The following is a 19,248-nucleotide window of genomic DNA, read 5'->3' on the forward strand; positions in this document are numbered from 1 at the left end:
GGGGTTGATATAGGACTGAAGTTAGGGGTAGGTTCTTCACTCAGCGAGTCGTAAGTTCATGGAATGCCCTGCCAGTAGCAGTGGTGGACTCTCCCTCTTTATGGGCATTTAAGCGGGCATTGGATAGGTATATGGAGGATAGTGGGTTAGTATAGGTTAGGTGGGCTTGGATCGGCGCAACATCGAGGGCCAAAGGGCCTGTACTGCGCTGTATTCTTCTATGTTCTATTCTCTCCATGTCTGCATGGGTTCCCTCTGTGTCCTCTGGTTTCCTCCCACAGTCCAAAGATGTGCATATTAGGTGGATTGGTCATGCTAAATTGCACAGTATCCAGGGATGTGGTTAGCTATGGGAAATGCAGGGTTATGGGAATAGTGGGTCTGGGTGGGATGCTCTTCAGATGGTTGGCGTGGACTCGATGGGCCGAATGGCCTGTTTCTACACTGCAGGGATTCTATGATTCTAAGGTAGGATATGTTTTCCACTAACAATGCTGTCCAACTGAATGTATTGTGAAATCCTTGTCAGTGGCATGTTCGCTGACCATGTCTTGTTAAACTAAAGAAAAATATTCTTATTGTTAAAATTTTCAGAGATATTTTTGATTCTGCCTTCATTACTCATCAGTAACACCATACCTGTCATCTCACTACAAGCATGAAGACTGTGCTGTATTGTACAGGCACCTGAAAGCACAGTATTAATGCCTGAACACGTAATGGTGCATAATTCTGATGATGATTTCCCACACAACTTTGTTCCCTCCCCCATTGCCACCTGGCTTGAAGACAGTAAGACGAACTTAAATTTCGACAGCTGCTAACAGCCTTCATTCAAGTGGCTGCTGCGAAAGTGCTGATTGTTGATATCGACCCCTCCGCAGCCAGGATACTGATGGGAAATATCGAACTAAGCCTAATTATGACATAGTTTACTAGATTTGTGAACACTGAAATACTGAGGTTCACAATGCAATTAGAAAAGCAAAGCAAGCAAGAAACTATATTTAACTGACTTGCGTGGGAGATGACTAGCAACAGTAAGACATCTACAAAGCACTGGTTTTAAGAATGGATTTCTGTGTGATCTTCTACTGACATTCATATAGGAATTTCCCAGCAAGCAGTTCTGGATAGTTACCATAATCTTTCTACATGCCCTAGTCACATTGAGATCTGTTCATCTAGCTAGTACAGCAAAGTTAGCACAGAGAGAGAGCACTCTTTTTTTGGATCCTCTCAAATCATAGCGGCATAGAGTCAGAGATGGAAATGTGTTGCTGGAAAAGCGCAGCAGGTCAGGCAGCATCCAGGGAACAGGAGAATCGACGTTTCGGGCATAAGCCCTTCTTCAGGAATGGGGAAAGTTTGTCCAGCAGGCTAAGATAAAAGGTAGGGAGGAGGGACTTGGGAGAGGGGCGTCGGAAATGTGATAGGTGGAAAGAGGTCAAGGTGAGGGTGATAGGTCAGACTGGGGTGGGGGCGGAGAGGTCGGGAAGAAGATTGCAGGTTAGGAAGGCGGTGCTGAATTTGATGGATTTGACTGAGACAGGGTGGGGGGAGGGGAAATGAGGAAACTGGTGAAATCCGAGTTCATCCCTTGTGGTTGGACGCCCCTCTCCCAAGTCCCTCCTCCCTACCTTTTATCTTAGCCTGCTGGACAAACTTTCCCCATTCCTGAAGAAGGGCTTATGCCCGAAACGTCGATTCTCCTGTTCCCTGGATGCTGCCTGACCTGCTGCGCTTTTCCAGCAACACATTTCCAGCTCTGATCTCCAGCATCAGCAGACCTCACTTTCTCCTCATAGAGTCAGAGATGTACAGGACTGAAACAGACCCTTTGGTCCAGTTCATCCATGCTGACCAAGTATCCCAAACTAATCTAGTTTCATTTGCAAGTACTTGACCCACATTCGTCTAAACCCTTCCTATTCATTTACCCATCCAGATGCCTTTTAAATGTTGCAATTGTACTAGCATCATAAATTACATTTCTGGGTAAACCAGTATTCCTTTTCTAATGAATGATCATTTCCACACGATTTGTTTTAATACCCTTTATATATTTGCATCAATAAGCAAAAAATTGTTCTTGACATTAAAAAAAGTGTACAAGTTCAGGAAGAGGAGTTAAACAAGAACTGCTCTGAGGTTCTTGGGCAGAACCTTGAGAGTTTAGTCAGTGTCTTGTGTGTTATTTGAAAACATGTCACAGCACCGATGATGACTCTTAGAGGGAGCTACCACATCGCCTGCCCATTAGGCACTTGAGGAGGACAGTGGGCAGCCTTTGTCTGGATCCAGGTTAATTAGGTCCCTGGAGCAGAAGGCCCACCACAACAACCGTTGCTGGCTAGCCATAGGTAAGCAGATTCTATGCTCAGCAATGCCACATTGAAGGCTATGACTGCTGCTGCCACTGAGATTGCAAACCCTAACACCAAGGAGTCGAGAGTGTGGTGCTGGAAAAGCACAGCAGGTCAGGCAGATTCCGAGGATCAGGAGAATCGACATTTCGGGCATAAGCCCCTAATCGGGGATGAGCATTCCTGATGAAGGGAAATGTCGATTCTCCTGCTCCTCTGATGCTGCTTGGCCTGCTGTGCTTTTCCAGCACCACACTCTCGACTCTGATCTCCAGCATCTGCAGTCCTCACTTTCTCCTCAGACCAAGGACACAAGCACACAGAAATCCATTCTTAACTCAACCCATTCTCCCACAACCAAAAACTGACAAGTACCTCGCACTCTTTAATCCAAGACAGACATTTGTGGACAGGCCCACATGCAGCTGGGTTAATCCCAGCAGCAAGTTTGAGACCCTTAAGTGATTGAAGCTCTTGCGTCATAACTTAATAATTAGCTACAAGGTGAGACAGTAAGTCAACCTTTTCAGCCCACATTTAATTCAGGAGGCAGGATGATGCCAGAGATTGAATTTGTCATCTCTGTGGCGATTTAAATGCCATTTCCAACTTCATCTCCTCTAGGAATATAAGATTCCATCTCTGAGCATCAATCAGGAACATGTATCTGCCACACAAGCATGTGTATTTATCCACATTATTCAAAATATACAATCTCCAAACCTACCTTCATACAGTTGTGCATACTGAGGGAACCCAGCAGCTCTCAACCAGTCACATGCTTCCTTGGCTTCAATCTCTGGAAAAAAAAGAGGCAAAAACCTGTTTAATATTCAGGCAGAGCTCTACATTTAACTGCATCTTGCTCAAAAGAAATATGCATCAGACTCCACTGTTGTCAGGTTAAACAAAGTAGCTCTCAATAAATAAAGCACTTTCAAATGAATCTGAACAATGTGAATGAAATACCAAAATGTGAGTCAAGATCTCTTCAAATGGTTTTTGTCCATTTGGATGAGAGGGAAACTAACTCAAAACATACAATTAGGTTTCTGAAGGATGAAGGATCTATTTCCATGCTGTACATCCCTATGACTCTAAGTAACAAAGTTCCCCTTCCTTTTACATCTCAACCACCTTGCAAACCAATATAAACTCTATAATACTGTGCAAGGCTGTGGATAAAGAGAAAATGGTCACGGCACAGATGACCAGACAGTGTCAGGAGTTCAAGCAGGTTTTTAAAAATGATCCGTTCCATTTAGAGGGTGTGCTTGTGTTTTGCTCATAACAATGACATCTCGCAGCAAAAAGATCAATAGCAGTTGGTGTGGTAAACACCATTTCATCAGGTAATTAATCCGTCTGGAGGAAAGCACTGTCACTCTTTTGTTAATGTTTTACCATCTGATGGTTATAAATAACTACGAAATGAAATGCAAGAAATTCCTAGTTTTCAAAACATGTTAGCATGTTTTTTCGATTGTAGAAAGGTTATTGCAATAATACCCTTCACTGCTACTTGCCCATTTTCTGTGATTGGATCCTAAGTCAGGTGATGGAATTTGCAGCAAGTCAACCTGATCTCTGGGATGAATTTTGCCCCTTCCCCCAACTCCCAGCATATTTGAAGAGTTGCTGAGGATTGACACATTCAATAAAATTAGTGACCAGTCCATCACCTTCCTGTCCGTTTATTGTTGAGTTGCCAACGTGTCAGGCAACCTGCAAGCCCTTCAGCTATTGAGTCCCTTAGAAAGCCAAGAGTGAGGAGGGAGGTGGTGTCACTGGTTTAGTAATCCAGAACCTCAACAATGTTCTTGGGACATGGATTCAAAGCCACTTTGGCAACAGTTAATTTTTTGATTCAATAAAAAGCTAGTGTCATGGCAACCACGTAACTAATGTCAATTTTCTTAAAAATCCACCTGGTTTAATACTTAGGAGAAGAAAATCTGGCCCGGCCTACTGAGTCACTCTGGATGCATGACGATGTGGATAACTCTCCATTGTCCTATGGCCTGCTGGAGCTCTGCAATGGGTTTGGGGTGGTGGGGGTGGGGTGGGGGGGGAGGGAGATGGTGGTCTAAACCTCATCAGGTGCACCCCACCTAATCTCCCCCTCACTTAAAAACTTTGCTGGATGCACATTTTACTCAATGAACTAACTTGGTTCCCAGTACATTATCAATGCAGAATGGTGAGATTTCTGGTTGCATGGTACCAACAAGTATTATGTTGGCATGGATAGAAGATTACTAATGAACAGGAAGTAGACAGTAGGTGTAAACAAATCTCTTCAAGTTGGCAAAATATACAAGTGCCCCATGGTCAGTGCTGGGACTTTAACTTCTCATAATTCACAAAAATAAAAAGAATACCAAATTTGATGACACAAAAATAGATAGGAATGTAAGTTGCGAAGAGGATACAAGGAGGTCACAAAAATATTGATCGTTTAGTTAGGCGACTTGATAGAAGTCTATAAAATAAATGGGAGATATAGATAGAGTTAATGGTCATTGTCTTTTCCCAGGATGGAGGATTTCAAGACTAAGGGATACATTTTTAAAGGTGAGAGGAGAGGGATTTAAGACAAATGTAAGAGGCAAAGGTTTTACACAGAGGGGGGTTCGTGTGTGGAATGAACTTCCTCAGAAAGTGGAGGATATGGCTACAATTACAAATGTTTAAAGAGACATTTGGATAAATACAGGAAAAGGAAAGATTTGGATGGATAAGGTCCAGGAGCAGGCAGGTGGGACGAGTTTAGTTTGGGATTATGTTAGGCATGGAAGGGTCTGTTTCCATGCTCTGCCTCTAAGTGACAGGACGAAGAAGATTTGACAAATGGAGTATGATGTACAAAAACATGAAGCTGTCTATTTTTGCAAGAAGAATACACAAGCAGCATAGCATCACAGTCTCAAATAGTGAGAGATTGTAGAGCTCAGATGCAGCAAGATTTGGGTTTCTCCGTCAAAGAATCACAAAAAAGGTTAGTATGCAGGTACAGAAAGTAATTAGGAAAGCTAAATGGAATATAATTTATCATTGGGGAATTTGAATACAAATAAAAGGAGGTTATACGTTAATATAGGCACTGGTGAGACCTATTCATGCAAATTATAACACATGACTGGGGCAGGTGGGGCTTGAACTCTGGGACTGACCCAGAGGTAGAAATGCTACTACTGTGCTACAAGAACCAGTTTTAAAATTTCTAATACCATTCTATTATGACACTTATACAATAGTTTTGCAATATGATCAGATCTATAAGATATGATGTGTAAGACTGATAAAAGAATTCTTAGGTGATCAGTTGCATTAAAAGTTGGCAACTGCTTTCTTTTCTGAAGTAGCATTATCATCTTCCTGAATTTGCCTTTTTGAAAGTAATATCCTTGGTGAAAAGACAAGCACTTCTTCATAAAGAGTGACCTGTATAGTTACAGCAATAACAATTCTATTGTCAATCAAGTCAGAATTTAGACGACAAATTAGGCAGACTGTACTTTATATTCAGTGGGGTGCATGACCTTTCTCATCTATACTGATCTTCTGAATCAGAAAGACTGTCTGTTTTAGGCACCAGGTGCATACAATAGCTTACAGGTGACCTCATAAGCTGTGTCTATCTTCACACATTTTAATTAATCTTGCTTGTACCCTAGGGGGCGGTGGGAGGAGGGGGGAATAAAATGTCAAGTACCATAGTACTGAAAGACTTACAATCACTAGCATGGTAGTGATTCTGTAGCAGCTATTCCTGGATTTCAATAATCTGAAAAAAATGTATTGGTTACATGAACAATGTAACAGCAGTCCAACACACAAAAAAAAATCTCTTGCCAGAAAGCAAATCTTTTCAGCATTCTTAAAAAAAGGTATCTAAGGCATACCACTACATACCTTCCAGAAATTTCTTTCCAAGTAAGCATTTCATGGTATTTTCAAAGCTTTAATATATTGTTTTTTCAAAGAATTGGATGCGATATTTGCAGTTCCTATTTCTTCAGGATAACCATTAAAAAGCCATTGATTAGGATATTTTAGATCAAGGAATGCAAATACACATCGAGACTTGCAAACAGTGCTTTAATCAGAATGTGAAACAGACTTTTTGTTTTAAAAAAACATATCACAATCAAAATAGAACTGGCATTATTATTCAGAAAATAACAGTCAACGCTAACTACCAGAGTAATGTGGATAATGATTTAATTCGGCTGCACTCTAATTTTATTTCCTTGACAACAATAATAAAAATTTGCCATGAGGAGCAATCACAACAAAATGATGGATGAAGATGTTAAAATCCAATGAATGAAATCCTTGGCATGAGTCAATATCAGCCACACACAGCGTTGGAGACACTGATGTGACTTCTAAAAATAAACTCATTCAATATCTGGCTGGCGGGCTAGCTATGGACAATAAAAACGGTATCTGTGCGGAAAATTTTCAAGTTGCAGCCAATTATAAGGAAATGAGGAGGGAATCGCCAATCTTTTGTAGCAGGGTCAGGGATGATAGAAAGAAGATATAATGTTAGTGTAGTTGTCCACTGTAGAGATCCCAACTTCATTTAACTACTGTTCTCAGACATATAATTGGAAAGTATGACAGGGCTAGTAGAGGCTGACATATACGTCATTCTGAAGGAATGGGTTCAATTTAGGATAGTTCACTCCAATTTATTTGATAATCCCAACTATAGCTACATTTTTATTACCTGCTATATGAATTTGCATAAAATCAGTCACATGCACCCCAGAGGAAGCCTTTCAGCCTATCAAATCTATGCTAACCTACCTACACATACTACTTTCCAGCACTTGGTTCATTGCCTTGAACGTTGTGACATTTTAGGTGCTCATCCACACATACTTATTTTTAAAACTGTTGTGAAGCAATGTCTGCCAGAAAGGATACTAGACTACTAAAACAATAAACTTCAGATTATCAACTCGGGACTTTTTTCACTAGTCCTGAAAAAGTGTGTTATCCTGGACTCAAAACATTACTTCTTTCTCCATGGATGCTGCCCGAGTTTTCAAACAGCATTTTCTATATTTATTAGAAATGTTTTTCCATTTATTAAAATAGTTAAAATAGATCACATTAAGGAAATGCACTACACTAAAATACTGCAATTGATTTTGCTTTGGTTAACAGATACAGCTGTCACAATGCCATTGTAAAGTTCCAAAAGAAAGACATTCATTCACACAAGTGTGGGAATAAGCCTTCAGACATATCTACAAACACACAGAAGCATTTGCAGACAGACCTGCACCTTAGGGCTTGGATTAGAGCCCAAGAGAAATGCAACCTATCATCCAAAAAAGTAACTTTTACAGTGACAATGACTGAATTGTTGTCTGTTTGCGTTCACAATAACCCAAAACGAATAAATATGAAATTCTTTGCAATGAACCAGCATGTACAGGTTTTGACACCAGCTCGTCATGACTGCTTTGAAAATTCCCTGCAATACGTCAGCCTCTGTACAATAACATTTTCGTGAGGTGGGTGGGTGTGTATGGCCTCCCACCTTGTTATGCATAACCTGTAGGCCTTTCTATTCAGAGGAGTGCCTGAAAAAGCAGCTCACTTTACCCTAAAGTGAGGTAATTTTGCAGGAAACTGGGGCACTGGAGACCATTAACTTGTTCAGTTAACTTGGTTCCTTTTACTATAATCATTTTTATTGACTGTACTGATTTCCTGATCTCCTATCTGGTGGTTCTCAAGTAATGCCTCTCAAGCTGTCGACATACTACATGAATATTTTCACTGAACTGGCAGAGTGTGCTTTTTAGTTATGTTGTACAATGGACTGCCGTAACTTGAAAAATCTGCAAGGTAACAGAATCATAGCTTTGCTGAAATTTGGTCTTTTTTGCTATGGTCCCAATTTAAAGAGAAAGCAGGAAAAAAACTCAAGCTCAGATATTGCTTAATGACATTGCACTGATGAATAGACTGCTTGAAGCGATGATTAACACAGTGCACCATCTGTCTGGTATTTAAATAAGTCCTGAAGTCCATTAATCATGATTCTGAACTGAAGTGAGCCCTGCACCAACATTTCAGGATATCTAAAAATGGCATTAGCTACGTGAGAATATTTAACTTGCTTCCATTGAAGTGTACAACCAAATAAAGGTATAAATCATATGATATTTCCATGAAGGCTATTTGTTTCTGAAAATGTATCATTGGCTTTAAGATTGATTCCGATAAACTTAAGTTTGCATTAAACATTTAAGATTCTTATTTTCAGTGAGAGAAACCGAGTAGCTACAGAGTCCTTTGTGCAGATGTGGTCTATAATTGGTGATCAGGGGGTCTGTACTAAGGTGGAGAAAGTGAAAACTGCAGGTGCTGGAGAATCAGAGTCAAAAAGTGTGGCACTGGAAAAGCACAGCAGGTTAGGCAGCATCTGAAGAACAGGAGAGATGATGTTTCGAACAGAAGCCCTTCATCAGGAATATGGTGACCACAGATCTTGTGGTAACCGCTACAAAGGTGGTCTGACAAAACAGAGTGCAGAAAAACTCCAGTGGCTCAGTGGTTAGCACTGTTGCCTTACAGCACCAGGGTTCCAAGTTCGATTCCAGCCTTGGGCGACTGTCTATGTTGAGTTTGCATCTTCCATGTTTGTGTGATTTCCTCCGGTTTCCTCCCACAGTCCAAAAATGTGTAGGTTATGCTCAATTGCCTATTGTCATCATCACAGAATTTCCACAGTGTGGGACCAGGCCATTTGGCCCACACTGATCCTCCGAATCATATCCTACCCAGACCCATTCTCCTACCCCTATTAGTCTACATTTCCCCTGACCGCTGCATCCAGCTTATATGACCCTTGAGCACTACGGGCAATTTAACATGACCAATTCACCTAAACTGCACAGCATTGGACTGTGGGAGGAAACTCACACAGACACAGAATGTGCAAACTCCACACAGATAGTCGCCCAAGGTTGGAATCGTCAATGCAGGGTCAATGAAAATGGTGGCTGCAAAGAAGCTTTTCATGTCGTCAGTTTATTATATCTTTCCCTCCCCGAACTGCAGAGTGTGTCAGATAAGAGTTCACCTTCCTCGGTAAGCTGGAGCTTCTGGCATGTGACTCTCAACAAAATCAAGATGTGGGACTGTAGGGAGAGCTGTTTCAACGCTTTTCACGTCTGCACCTACGGTTTCTCTTTAAATTGACGTTTAACATCCAATAGACGTAAACTGTCAAAAAAAGTGTCAAAACAAACATGTTTTGACCTACAGAAAGCAAAAAGAACCACATTATCTTAACGACATCTCCAAACCGATACCACTGAGCACAAAGAAGAAATAAATGTTTTGTAAGATTACAGTTCGCAATGTTATTTGTCTCCTCCCCACACTCCCACCTTATGGTTCAAGTTGGTCAATCATCCAGTGAACAAACTACCACAAAAAGCCCGCCTAGTGACACATGTACAAACTGGAGCGAAACCGCGCCTGACATTTTATCGGAAAACTTCATATTTCTTTAGAAGTTACTTTAGGCGTGAACAATGCCACTGTCAAAATATAAATCTTAATGGAATCATCAGAAAATAAACTGGTTGTAAAACGAGCAAATGACTTACTTGGCAGAATCATGATATAGCCGTGTTCCTTAGGCATTAAATAGTTTTAATCAGACCAATTTGGCTACAATTTCCGCTGTTCACTTCGTTCTAATGTCAAAATCGTTAAATGACAGCACGGAATCGATGCAGGCATCTGCCTCTATTATCCGATACACCGAAGTTTTCCGATCTAGACAGAGGTGCTACCTCTGATGATCCATCAGAGTAAAAGTTCCCTCAGAACAACACAGCTTTTCACTACTTCCTTGTCAACCAGATTGAAAGTACACACATACCAGGAAATCCAACCCCTAGATTGGAATGGGCTAATCCCTGGAATCAGATTGAATTGGGTGGGGCTTCCCAGGCACTGCTGCTACATGTCAGCACAGAGAGAGAGAAAAAATGCCGAAGGCTGCATCGGTTAAACAAAAAAGAGCAGGCAGAGAAATCGGAGTCTCTCTTTAATTGGAATTTTGTAAGGTGACTGGAAGGTTTTTTTTTCCCTTCGTTCCCACAACTTTGTGCTGTGCTCGTTATACTTTTAACTTTGCATATACGCACTGTTCGTCATTCCTGCAATTCCAGAGACAGCACTGTAAATGTTTACTTCAGACTGTGGTTAGCTATGATAATCCTTTGTGGTGTACTTTTATGCAGTTTATAGCGACACTTGCGTCAGAAACAGGTTTGCAAAGCACATTTTTAAAAAAAAACGTTTTTGATGAATATGATACAATGCATTTTAAAATACTTGTTTAAGAACGCAAGCTTACTATCAAAGTTACAGACTTGCATTTTTTTTTCAACCAGGTGGAACTTTACATCGCCTGATCAAAAATCAAAAAGTGAGCATCATTAAACTGCCATTGTCATTTCTTAGCTAGGACCACACATGAAAATGGACAGGTCTATACCACAAGCCAAGCAGCAGTCAAATCTGATCGGTGATGTGGCATCCGAATGACATTCTCATCATTGTATTGCTGGGCACCTGAAACGGTTTTGCATCAAATATTAAAAGTGCCAGTATAACTAAACCTTCGTGCCACATTAAACCAAACTATGCAAAAGGGAGAATTTCTCAGTTGCTGATCTGCTGTAAAAGCCAACAGGTGGTAGGTTAATCAATACTTCATTCTATAACTCAAGAGTCCTAGAATCAGAGTCTCACAGCGTAGAAACTGCCCTTCGGCCCAACCTGCCTATGCTGACCAGGTTTCCTAAACTGTACTGGATTCATTTGCCTGCGTTTGGCCCATATCCCTCTAAATCCTTCCGATCCATCTTCTTGAAGCTTGTTCCATACACACCACCCTCTGTGAAAACGCTACCCCATCAGGTCCCTTTTAAATCTTTCCTCTCTCACCTTAAAGCTATGTCCTCTAGTTTTGGACTCCCCCTATCCTGGAGGGAAGATGTTGGCTATTCACCCTATCTATGCCCCTCGTGATTTTATCAACTTCCCGGAGGGAAAAAAAAGTTCCATCCTATCCAGCCTCTCCTTATAACCCAAACCTTCTGGAGTCGGTGACATCCATGTTAATCATCTTTGTACCCTCTTCAGTTTAACAACATCCCTCCTAAATCAGGGTGAGCAGAACTGTACACAGCACTCCAAATGTGGCCCCACCAACGTCCACATGACAACCCAACTCCTGTACTCAATGCACTAACCAACAATGGACCCAGCACCAATTCTTGCAGCACACCATTGGTCACAGGCCTCCAGTCTGAACAATCCCTTACTACCACCCTCTGTCTCTCATCAAGTGAATTTTGTATCCAATTTACCAACTCTCCCTGTAACCTAACCTCAGTAATCAGGCTACCATGTGGTGCCTTGTTGAAAGCCTTGCTAATGTCAGTGTCTACCACTCTGTCCTAATTTATCTTCTTGGTCACCTCTTCAAAGACCTCAAATCAAAGACATGTTAATAGTAGTGTTTTCTCTGTTTAATAAAGAGGGGAATAAAGAGTTAGACAGACACGTAGACTCACAGAAACAACAAAGGGGAGGTGATGGTCTCGAGGTATTATCGCTGAACAGTTCATCCTGAGGCGCAGGTAATGTTCTGGGGTTCCAGGTTCAAATCTCACCATAGCATATGATGGAATTTGAATTCAACAAAAAAAAATCTGGAATTAAGGGTCTAATGATGACCATGAATCCATTGTTGGAAAAACCCATCTGGTTTGCTAATCTCCTTCAGAGAAGGAAACGGCCATCCTTACCTGCTCTGGCCTGCACGTGACTCCACTACACACAGTAATGTGGTTGACTCTCTTCTGCCCTCTGGGCAATTAGGAATGGGCAATAAATGCTGGCCTAGCCAGTGACGCCCTCAACCCATGAATGCATTAAAGAAAGAAAGGAAGAAAGAGGGAGTTAGAGATAGATAAAGTGAGAGATAGTGTTATAGACAGTTAATGGGTGAAGTAATCTTAGTCTGTGATGCAGTATTCTTACTAAAATGATATGTTTCCATTTCACTGAAACATTGTTTAGACAAAAGAAAATGTTTTTGGGAATTAGTTCTGGCATTCCCATGACTAATGGTCATCATCTCAATTAAACAGAGAAAAAACCCACGATTAACATCTGTTATTTCCTGAAAACTATTACTTTTGACACAACCGAGCAGCTTTACAGGGTAGTTGTACTTATAGTTTTAACAAACAGAAGCAGCAACAAAAAAAACAGCTGCTGTGATTAATGAAGGGGTTGAGAGCAAAGTCACCTTCCAGCCCCTTACCCATAATCACAAAGCAGCTGTTTCTCCAATTTTACCTTTAACAGACACAAAAATGCAAAAATTTCTTAGAAGAATTATATTTAACGATTTTAAAAATTTCAGCTATTGTACAGCTTTAGAGATCGAATTGCTACCTCCAAGAGAGGGCAAGAATTGAATTAAATGACATTAATTACAATGAAATACCCAGTTATTATTTCAGTTCCTGCCAAAATGAAAAAAAACAAACAGCATTTCAAGATGAAGCAGGTTGATGCTCCCCCAAGAGAATTTTACCCCTGAATCTATTGAATACTGGTCATTCACAAGATGACAGTGTCACTGGCTAGGCCAGCATTTATTGCCCCATCTGAGTAGAACCAACCACATTGCTATTGGTCTGGAGTCATGTGTCATACCTAGACCAGGTAAGGATAGCCGTTTCCTTCCCTAAAAGACATTAGTGAACCAGATGGGTTTTTCTGACAATCAGCATGAACAGTTGTTTCAGTCAGTTAGCTTGAAGGATTTTGGAAGGGAGCAGGGATGGCAGTTAAAAATTCAGGGATAAGCTGTTTTATCATTTTGTGTTTGTAGTTTTATATCAAGACATATCAACCTAGTTGGCCGGCAGGGTACTGTAACAAAAACCAAAAAAAAAATCAAAGAACAAACAGAAACTCCTATTCTATTTTGCCCCAAGAACGGTGAACAAAATGGCTTTTCTAACAGGTGTAGTCAACTATAAAAGGTCTATTACTTCTTTGTTTGTCAGCCTCTAATGAGGGACTTTTTAAAAAATTCTTTCATGGGGTGTAGAAATATCAGCATTTGTCACCCATCCATAAACTGCTCTTGAAGACAGTTAGAGACAACTACATTGCTGTAGGTCTGAAGTCATATATAGGCTATACCAGTAAAGAGTCATACAGATGTACAGGACAGAAACGGACCCAGCTGGTCCATGCCAACCAGGTATCATGAAATCAATCTAGTCTCATTTGCCAGCACTTGGCCCATATCCCTCTAAACCCTTTCTTGTAAGGGCAGCAGATTTCTTTCGCCAAGAGATATTAGCAAACCAGACAGGTTTTTACATCAAATCAGAGAGAGTTTCATGGTCATCATTACTAAGACAAGCTTTGAATTGCAGATTTTATGAACTGAATTTAAATTCCAATGACTACATGATTTGAACCTGTATTCCCCAAAGGTTTAGCCTGGGTTTTTGGATTACTGATAAGGTAACATTACCCTTCCATCCTCTCTGCTGGAGAAATTAGACAGGTATGAATTAACACACTCCCTCAGCAAATGCTCATTTAGCAATAAGACACCGGCATTTCTTTGCATCATGAATCTTGTCCTTTTGTCATCATCTTTGGCTCAATGCGAGCTAGGAAAAGAGTAAACGTGAGCCACACTCAGAAGACCGAGTTAGACGGGAAGAGGTTAAGCATAGCTAAACAAAGTTGGGCTTTTATTCATTAGCATTTAGAAGAATGAAGGGTGATCTCATTGAAACGTACAAGATTCTGAGGGGGCACAACAGGACAGATGTTAAGAGATTGCCTCCACTTGTGGGAGAAATCTTGAAATGGGACAGTTACAGACTAAGAGGCCATTCATTTAAAAGTAAAATTCATCTGCTAGAGGTTAGTGAATGTCTGGTGTTCTATATGTCAGAGAATTGGGAATACTAGATCACTGAAACCAATTAAGAGGAGATGACAGATTTTTGAAATATTAGGGAGCTGATGGGCTGTGCCAAATTGGCATGAGAGAGGAGTTGAAGCCTGGGGCAGACCAGCCTTGGAATTGTTGAGGCAGGTCAGGCTCAAGGGGTCAAATGGCCTCCTCCCGCACCTATTTCATGTGCTCTCTGAAACAGCTGTCAAGCTCTGGGAGTAAAGTTGACATCACAGAAGACAAGAGGAATAACTTTATTATAATAGTGCAAATAAAAAATACCCAGGGTAAGAGGGAAAAGGAGACTTGACCTTCAAAACGAGGGTCACTGCATGGCAAGTAGTCTCCACAAAGCATGGCTTAGTTTTATAATCTGAAGTATGTAACAGCCCTACATTTGTTTTGTAAGGTTATTTTGAGCTTTAACTTTGAAGTAACAACAATGAATGTGGAGTCACACGAGTTTCTTTTAGTTAAAGGAATTTGATAGATTTAAGAATAATTAGTTGTTTCAGGTGGGTCATTTGCAATCTTATTAAGTTGCTAGGACATCATTCTACATTACTTTGAATAAGCATACCAAATACTCCATTGCCATCACATTATCAGTAAAGATAGAAGTTAATAGATTGCTACAAAAGCAATTGGCATTCAAAGAATCAGGAGATAGTAGAAAGTGATGTCATTAAGGTAACCATTACTTTTAAAGAAACCAATTAGGAATTGGATATCACTCTTTAGCCAATTGGAGATTGATCATGTGCTGTCCAGCAGCTCAGGATATTCCTAATCACACACAGGTGGTAGTAGCACACAAGAGTTAATAAGTGGCAATTCTTAATTAATTGATGAACAAGAAAGGAAGACCCCTAGACAACAGAAGAAAAGAGACATGTGTCGAGCCAACCAGTGCTGTGAGCTGATGTCTCAAAAAGGGAACTGCCCAAAAATTACAGTTTTCATTGAGTATTATTTCTTAGTGAGTTTTGAGAAGATTTGTAACTCAGGTTGAGGTTCCAATAACTGTTTGATAAATGTAAGTTCTGTAAAATATGTGGAAAAGAAAACATGCTTGAACCTGGAATGGATCTTGAAGGGCTTTTGCCAAAAACGTCAATTTTCTGCTCGTCGGATGCTGCCTGGCCTGCTGTGCTTTTCCAGCACCACTCTAATCTAGACTCTTGGAACTAATTAGGACAAGTGGCCTAATGTGTCAAATCATATCTACAACTGCAATTGATTAAGGTCAGACAACTAAATTTAAAGCGAAACCTAAAATCCTACAGGAGCACACCGTATACTTCAGACGTCCATGACAAGTAGGCACTATTAGCCAATAAATATTAGAATTTGAATTGTTTCCTTTAAATTAATTTTTTATTTTTTAGTGCCCTTCAAGGGCTGCCAGTTTGAATTTTTGTTTAATTTGTTTTATTTCAACAGAATAGAAGGGAGAACTGGTGGCAGCAATCTACCCCAAGCCCAATACCATAAAAATAACTATTCCTCAAACATATAAAATTCTTACATTTTTTTTCCTTATTAGTTTATTTTGCTAAGAAAATGAATGTAATCTTAGCATTCACTGCAACAATCTAGACAAGATAATGTTATCCAAGCTATAATTTCTCTATTGAATTATCCCTGGCTGCCCTACCTAGAACAATGACAATTATTATTTTGCAACCATTGTCAGCAATTTTGCAGTTAAGGCAACAAAGTGAACATAGCTTTGAACAAAACTGAGTCAAATTTTGCATTAAACAGTACCGTAAATAGTCTGCAGCGCATTCCAATAAAGTTGTGACTTAATTCACTGAAACGTAACAATTAGAATCAATCCTAGGCAGCCATTAGTCCAATGGCACTGCTTGCCTTGTCATCACCTATAGTCCTTGGCAGACTGTGCACTGCATAGGATTCTGTAAAATGTTGAAGGGTTGAGATTCAGCATTGATTGTTGCGTGAACACGCAGATTAATGCAGCTCTTGGGGTGAGAGAGAGAGAGAGAGAGAGAGAAAACACACATGAGACAGAGGGTACAAATTTCATTTCTCTGGGTGTAGCAAGATGATGAAATAAATGGGCAAGTTGGCACTGCCCCCTTCTCACCACTTTATCAATTAAGTGTGGGGAAGATGTTCCATTGGGGACATTCTTGACTTGACAACAATTAAGGCCCTTAAGCAGCGAGTTAACAGCCATCTCCCCGATTACATACCCAGATGGGGAAGCAACTACTTTTCTCACCAGTCCGAAAGGTAAGTAGGGTGTCTTGTATGCCAAGTTGTTTTTTGGTTGAGGGGTTGGTTGCTTCCATTTCCCAATTTGTAAGTAATTAGATGCACAGATGGGATAAGGAATGGCCTTTGAGACACTTCACCTCTGCTGTTGCTTCTGACCCTTTTCTCCTCATGATCCTATCTATTGGTTTAGTTGACAAAAAAAACCTATATTTCCTTCACTTTGGATGCAGCAACATGTATGATAGCAAGGCAGAATTCAGAGCCACTCAATGCAATCCATCATAATCCATCAGGATCTAAACTACATCTGTACCAGAAAAGTCCAGGCTTGGGTATTCAGATCTTGCATGTTGCTACAACTCCAATATCAAGAGGAAAATTGGCTTTTTCAATATAAAAGGGAATTTGCACAAATTCCTGCCTTTTACAGCAAATGCTAAGTTTCTAAACTGATAAACCCCAGCTTCTTCTAAATTTCCTGAAACTGTGATACATTTATAACAGAATTTTAAACTGGAAACAATGGTGCCTTTTACTATTAAATTTAAAGAAATTTCATTCACAAATTTAAAATGACTCTAGATCAAGCTTCATAACACTTTATCTGCTGAATGTGAATGGACATGGAATTCTCAGTCACTCAGAATAAACGAAGACAAATTACAAGAGAAAGACATTTAAAAATAGGATTTTGTTTGAATTTAAATTTTGCTATGTTCTATCTGGCTATGTAATAACATGGCTACTGCAAGTTGAAGTACCATGTGTACATGCACCAAAGCTTACTTGTCCTTTTCAAGCTTTCCTGGGGTGACCAATGTAAATTAGGTTCCTTCCAGGAAGTGGAAGATGTCTATACACACCCACTACCTAGTCCTCAGTTTAAAGTGACACAAGAGGTAAACAGGGATATAATCATGTCAAATGCACATTTAATTGGGATAGAGCACCAAAAATGGCAAAACAGCACAAATGTAAGTTTGTGCACCGAAAAACAACACTGCATCTAAACCATCAGCAAACAGACTCACTAAAAGTTTGAGGAGAAAGTGAGGGCTGCAGATGCTGGAGATCAGAGCTGAAAATGTGTTGCTGGAAAAGCGCAGGTCAGGCAGCATCCAAAGAACAGGAGAATCGACGTTTCGGGCATAAGCCCTTCTTCAGGAAGAAGGGCTTATGCCCGAAACATCGATTCTCCTGTTCCTTGGATGCTGCCTGACCTGCTGCGCTTTTCCAGCAACACATTTTCAGCACTAAAAGTTTGACCTGGAACACAGAATCCCACTACAAATTTGCACCAGTGGCCAGGTTGAGGCAAACACAGCATTATGAAAGTCAGTTGTGCACACACAGATGGCTCTAGGCATTTTCTTGAATGCTTTAGTTGCAGACACTCTGTATTTGAAATACTACATAAAAACATGGGACATCTTTTTCAATGATATTTTCACAAAACTGTTATAGATCATGTTACATAACTGTTCTGTCCTATTAAACTCAATGAAAGGACTTAGCATCTTTCAGCTTTTAAAACTTGCCTTTAGGAGTGAAAAAGTCCTTTTTCTCTCCTCAGAAATTTTAAATTCCATTAATAAATAATACTTGACAGGAAAAATAAAGTCACATCTTTGCACCTCTGACATTCTACTGACTTCAGGCAGAACAAATGCAGGGTTGTGGTAAAATTCCTTCCCAGCGCCTACCAGGTACCATGGTAAACAGTTCATGGCTGCCCTCACGTAATTCTCATAGCTGACTCTCCTTGCAAGCTATTACAACCAAGTTTTCGTCTTAAGTGCCAGGAGACTTAAAATACTTGAGACCGTCATAGAGTATCCTAGCAACCACACCAAAGAAGTAAGGAAGGGGGAAATTAAGGTTTTTCTTGGGTTCCCTTGCTTGGAAAGAAATAAAAATGAGCAGAGTTTGATCATGTTCCATAGTCCGTTCCTTTTGTGTAGTACTACAAAAGTTAAAGTTTGTGCACACACAGCAAATTCACAATATTGTTTATATTGTTAACAGTTACAATGTTGGAATTTTACTCTTGATTTGTTGCCATGTAGCACGATTACATAACACACGTGAAATTTTTTCACATCACAGTTGTCTTTTCAACTTTCCTTCTTCAGAAGTTGCAAAAAGGATTCCCAGTTAGTGGAGTACTACAAAAGACTAGGTACAGAGAAGAAGCTTTAATCTGGCACCTCAAGCAACAATTATTTTTGAATTTTCCCATATCTGAGATTAGCATTGGCCTATCTATACTGCCATTCTTGGAAATTTAAAAATCACAACACCAGGTTATAATTTATCAGGTGTGTTTATAAGTACAAGCTTTCGGAGCACTGCTCCTTCATTGGGTAGTTACCTGATGATGAAGGAGCAATGCTCCGAAAGCTTGTGCTTCCAAATAAGCCTGTTGAACTATAACCTGGTGCTGTGAGATTTTTAACTTTGTTCACCCCAGTCCAATACCAGCACCTCCACATCATTCTTAGGAATGACATGCAAACAATTAAGAATTTGATTGGCCTTTATATCTTTCCTATTAGCTGAACCTATTCCAAACAAATAATTTTGGCA

General features: G+C 40.2%; 1 protein-coding gene across 1 annotated transcript in view; it reads right to left on the bottom strand.

Moving 5' to 3' along the window:
• Window positions 1-19,248, bottom strand: part of LOC122551066 — a 446,222-nt gene that overhangs the window by 14,247 nt on the left and 412,727 nt on the right. The window contains exon 4 of the mRNA XM_043692707.1: window positions 3,094-3,165. Within this exon, the coding sequence (XP_043548642.1) occupies window positions 3,094-3,165 (72 nt within the window). The remainder of the gene's footprint in view (window positions 1-3,093; window positions 3,166-19,248) is intronic.

The sequence above is a fragment of the Chiloscyllium plagiosum genome, chromosome 6, assembly GCF_004010195.1.
Source record: "Chiloscyllium plagiosum isolate BGI_BamShark_2017 chromosome 6, ASM401019v2, whole genome shotgun sequence".
NCBI lineage: Eukaryota > Metazoa > Chordata > Chondrichthyes > Orectolobiformes > Hemiscylliidae > Chiloscyllium > Chiloscyllium plagiosum.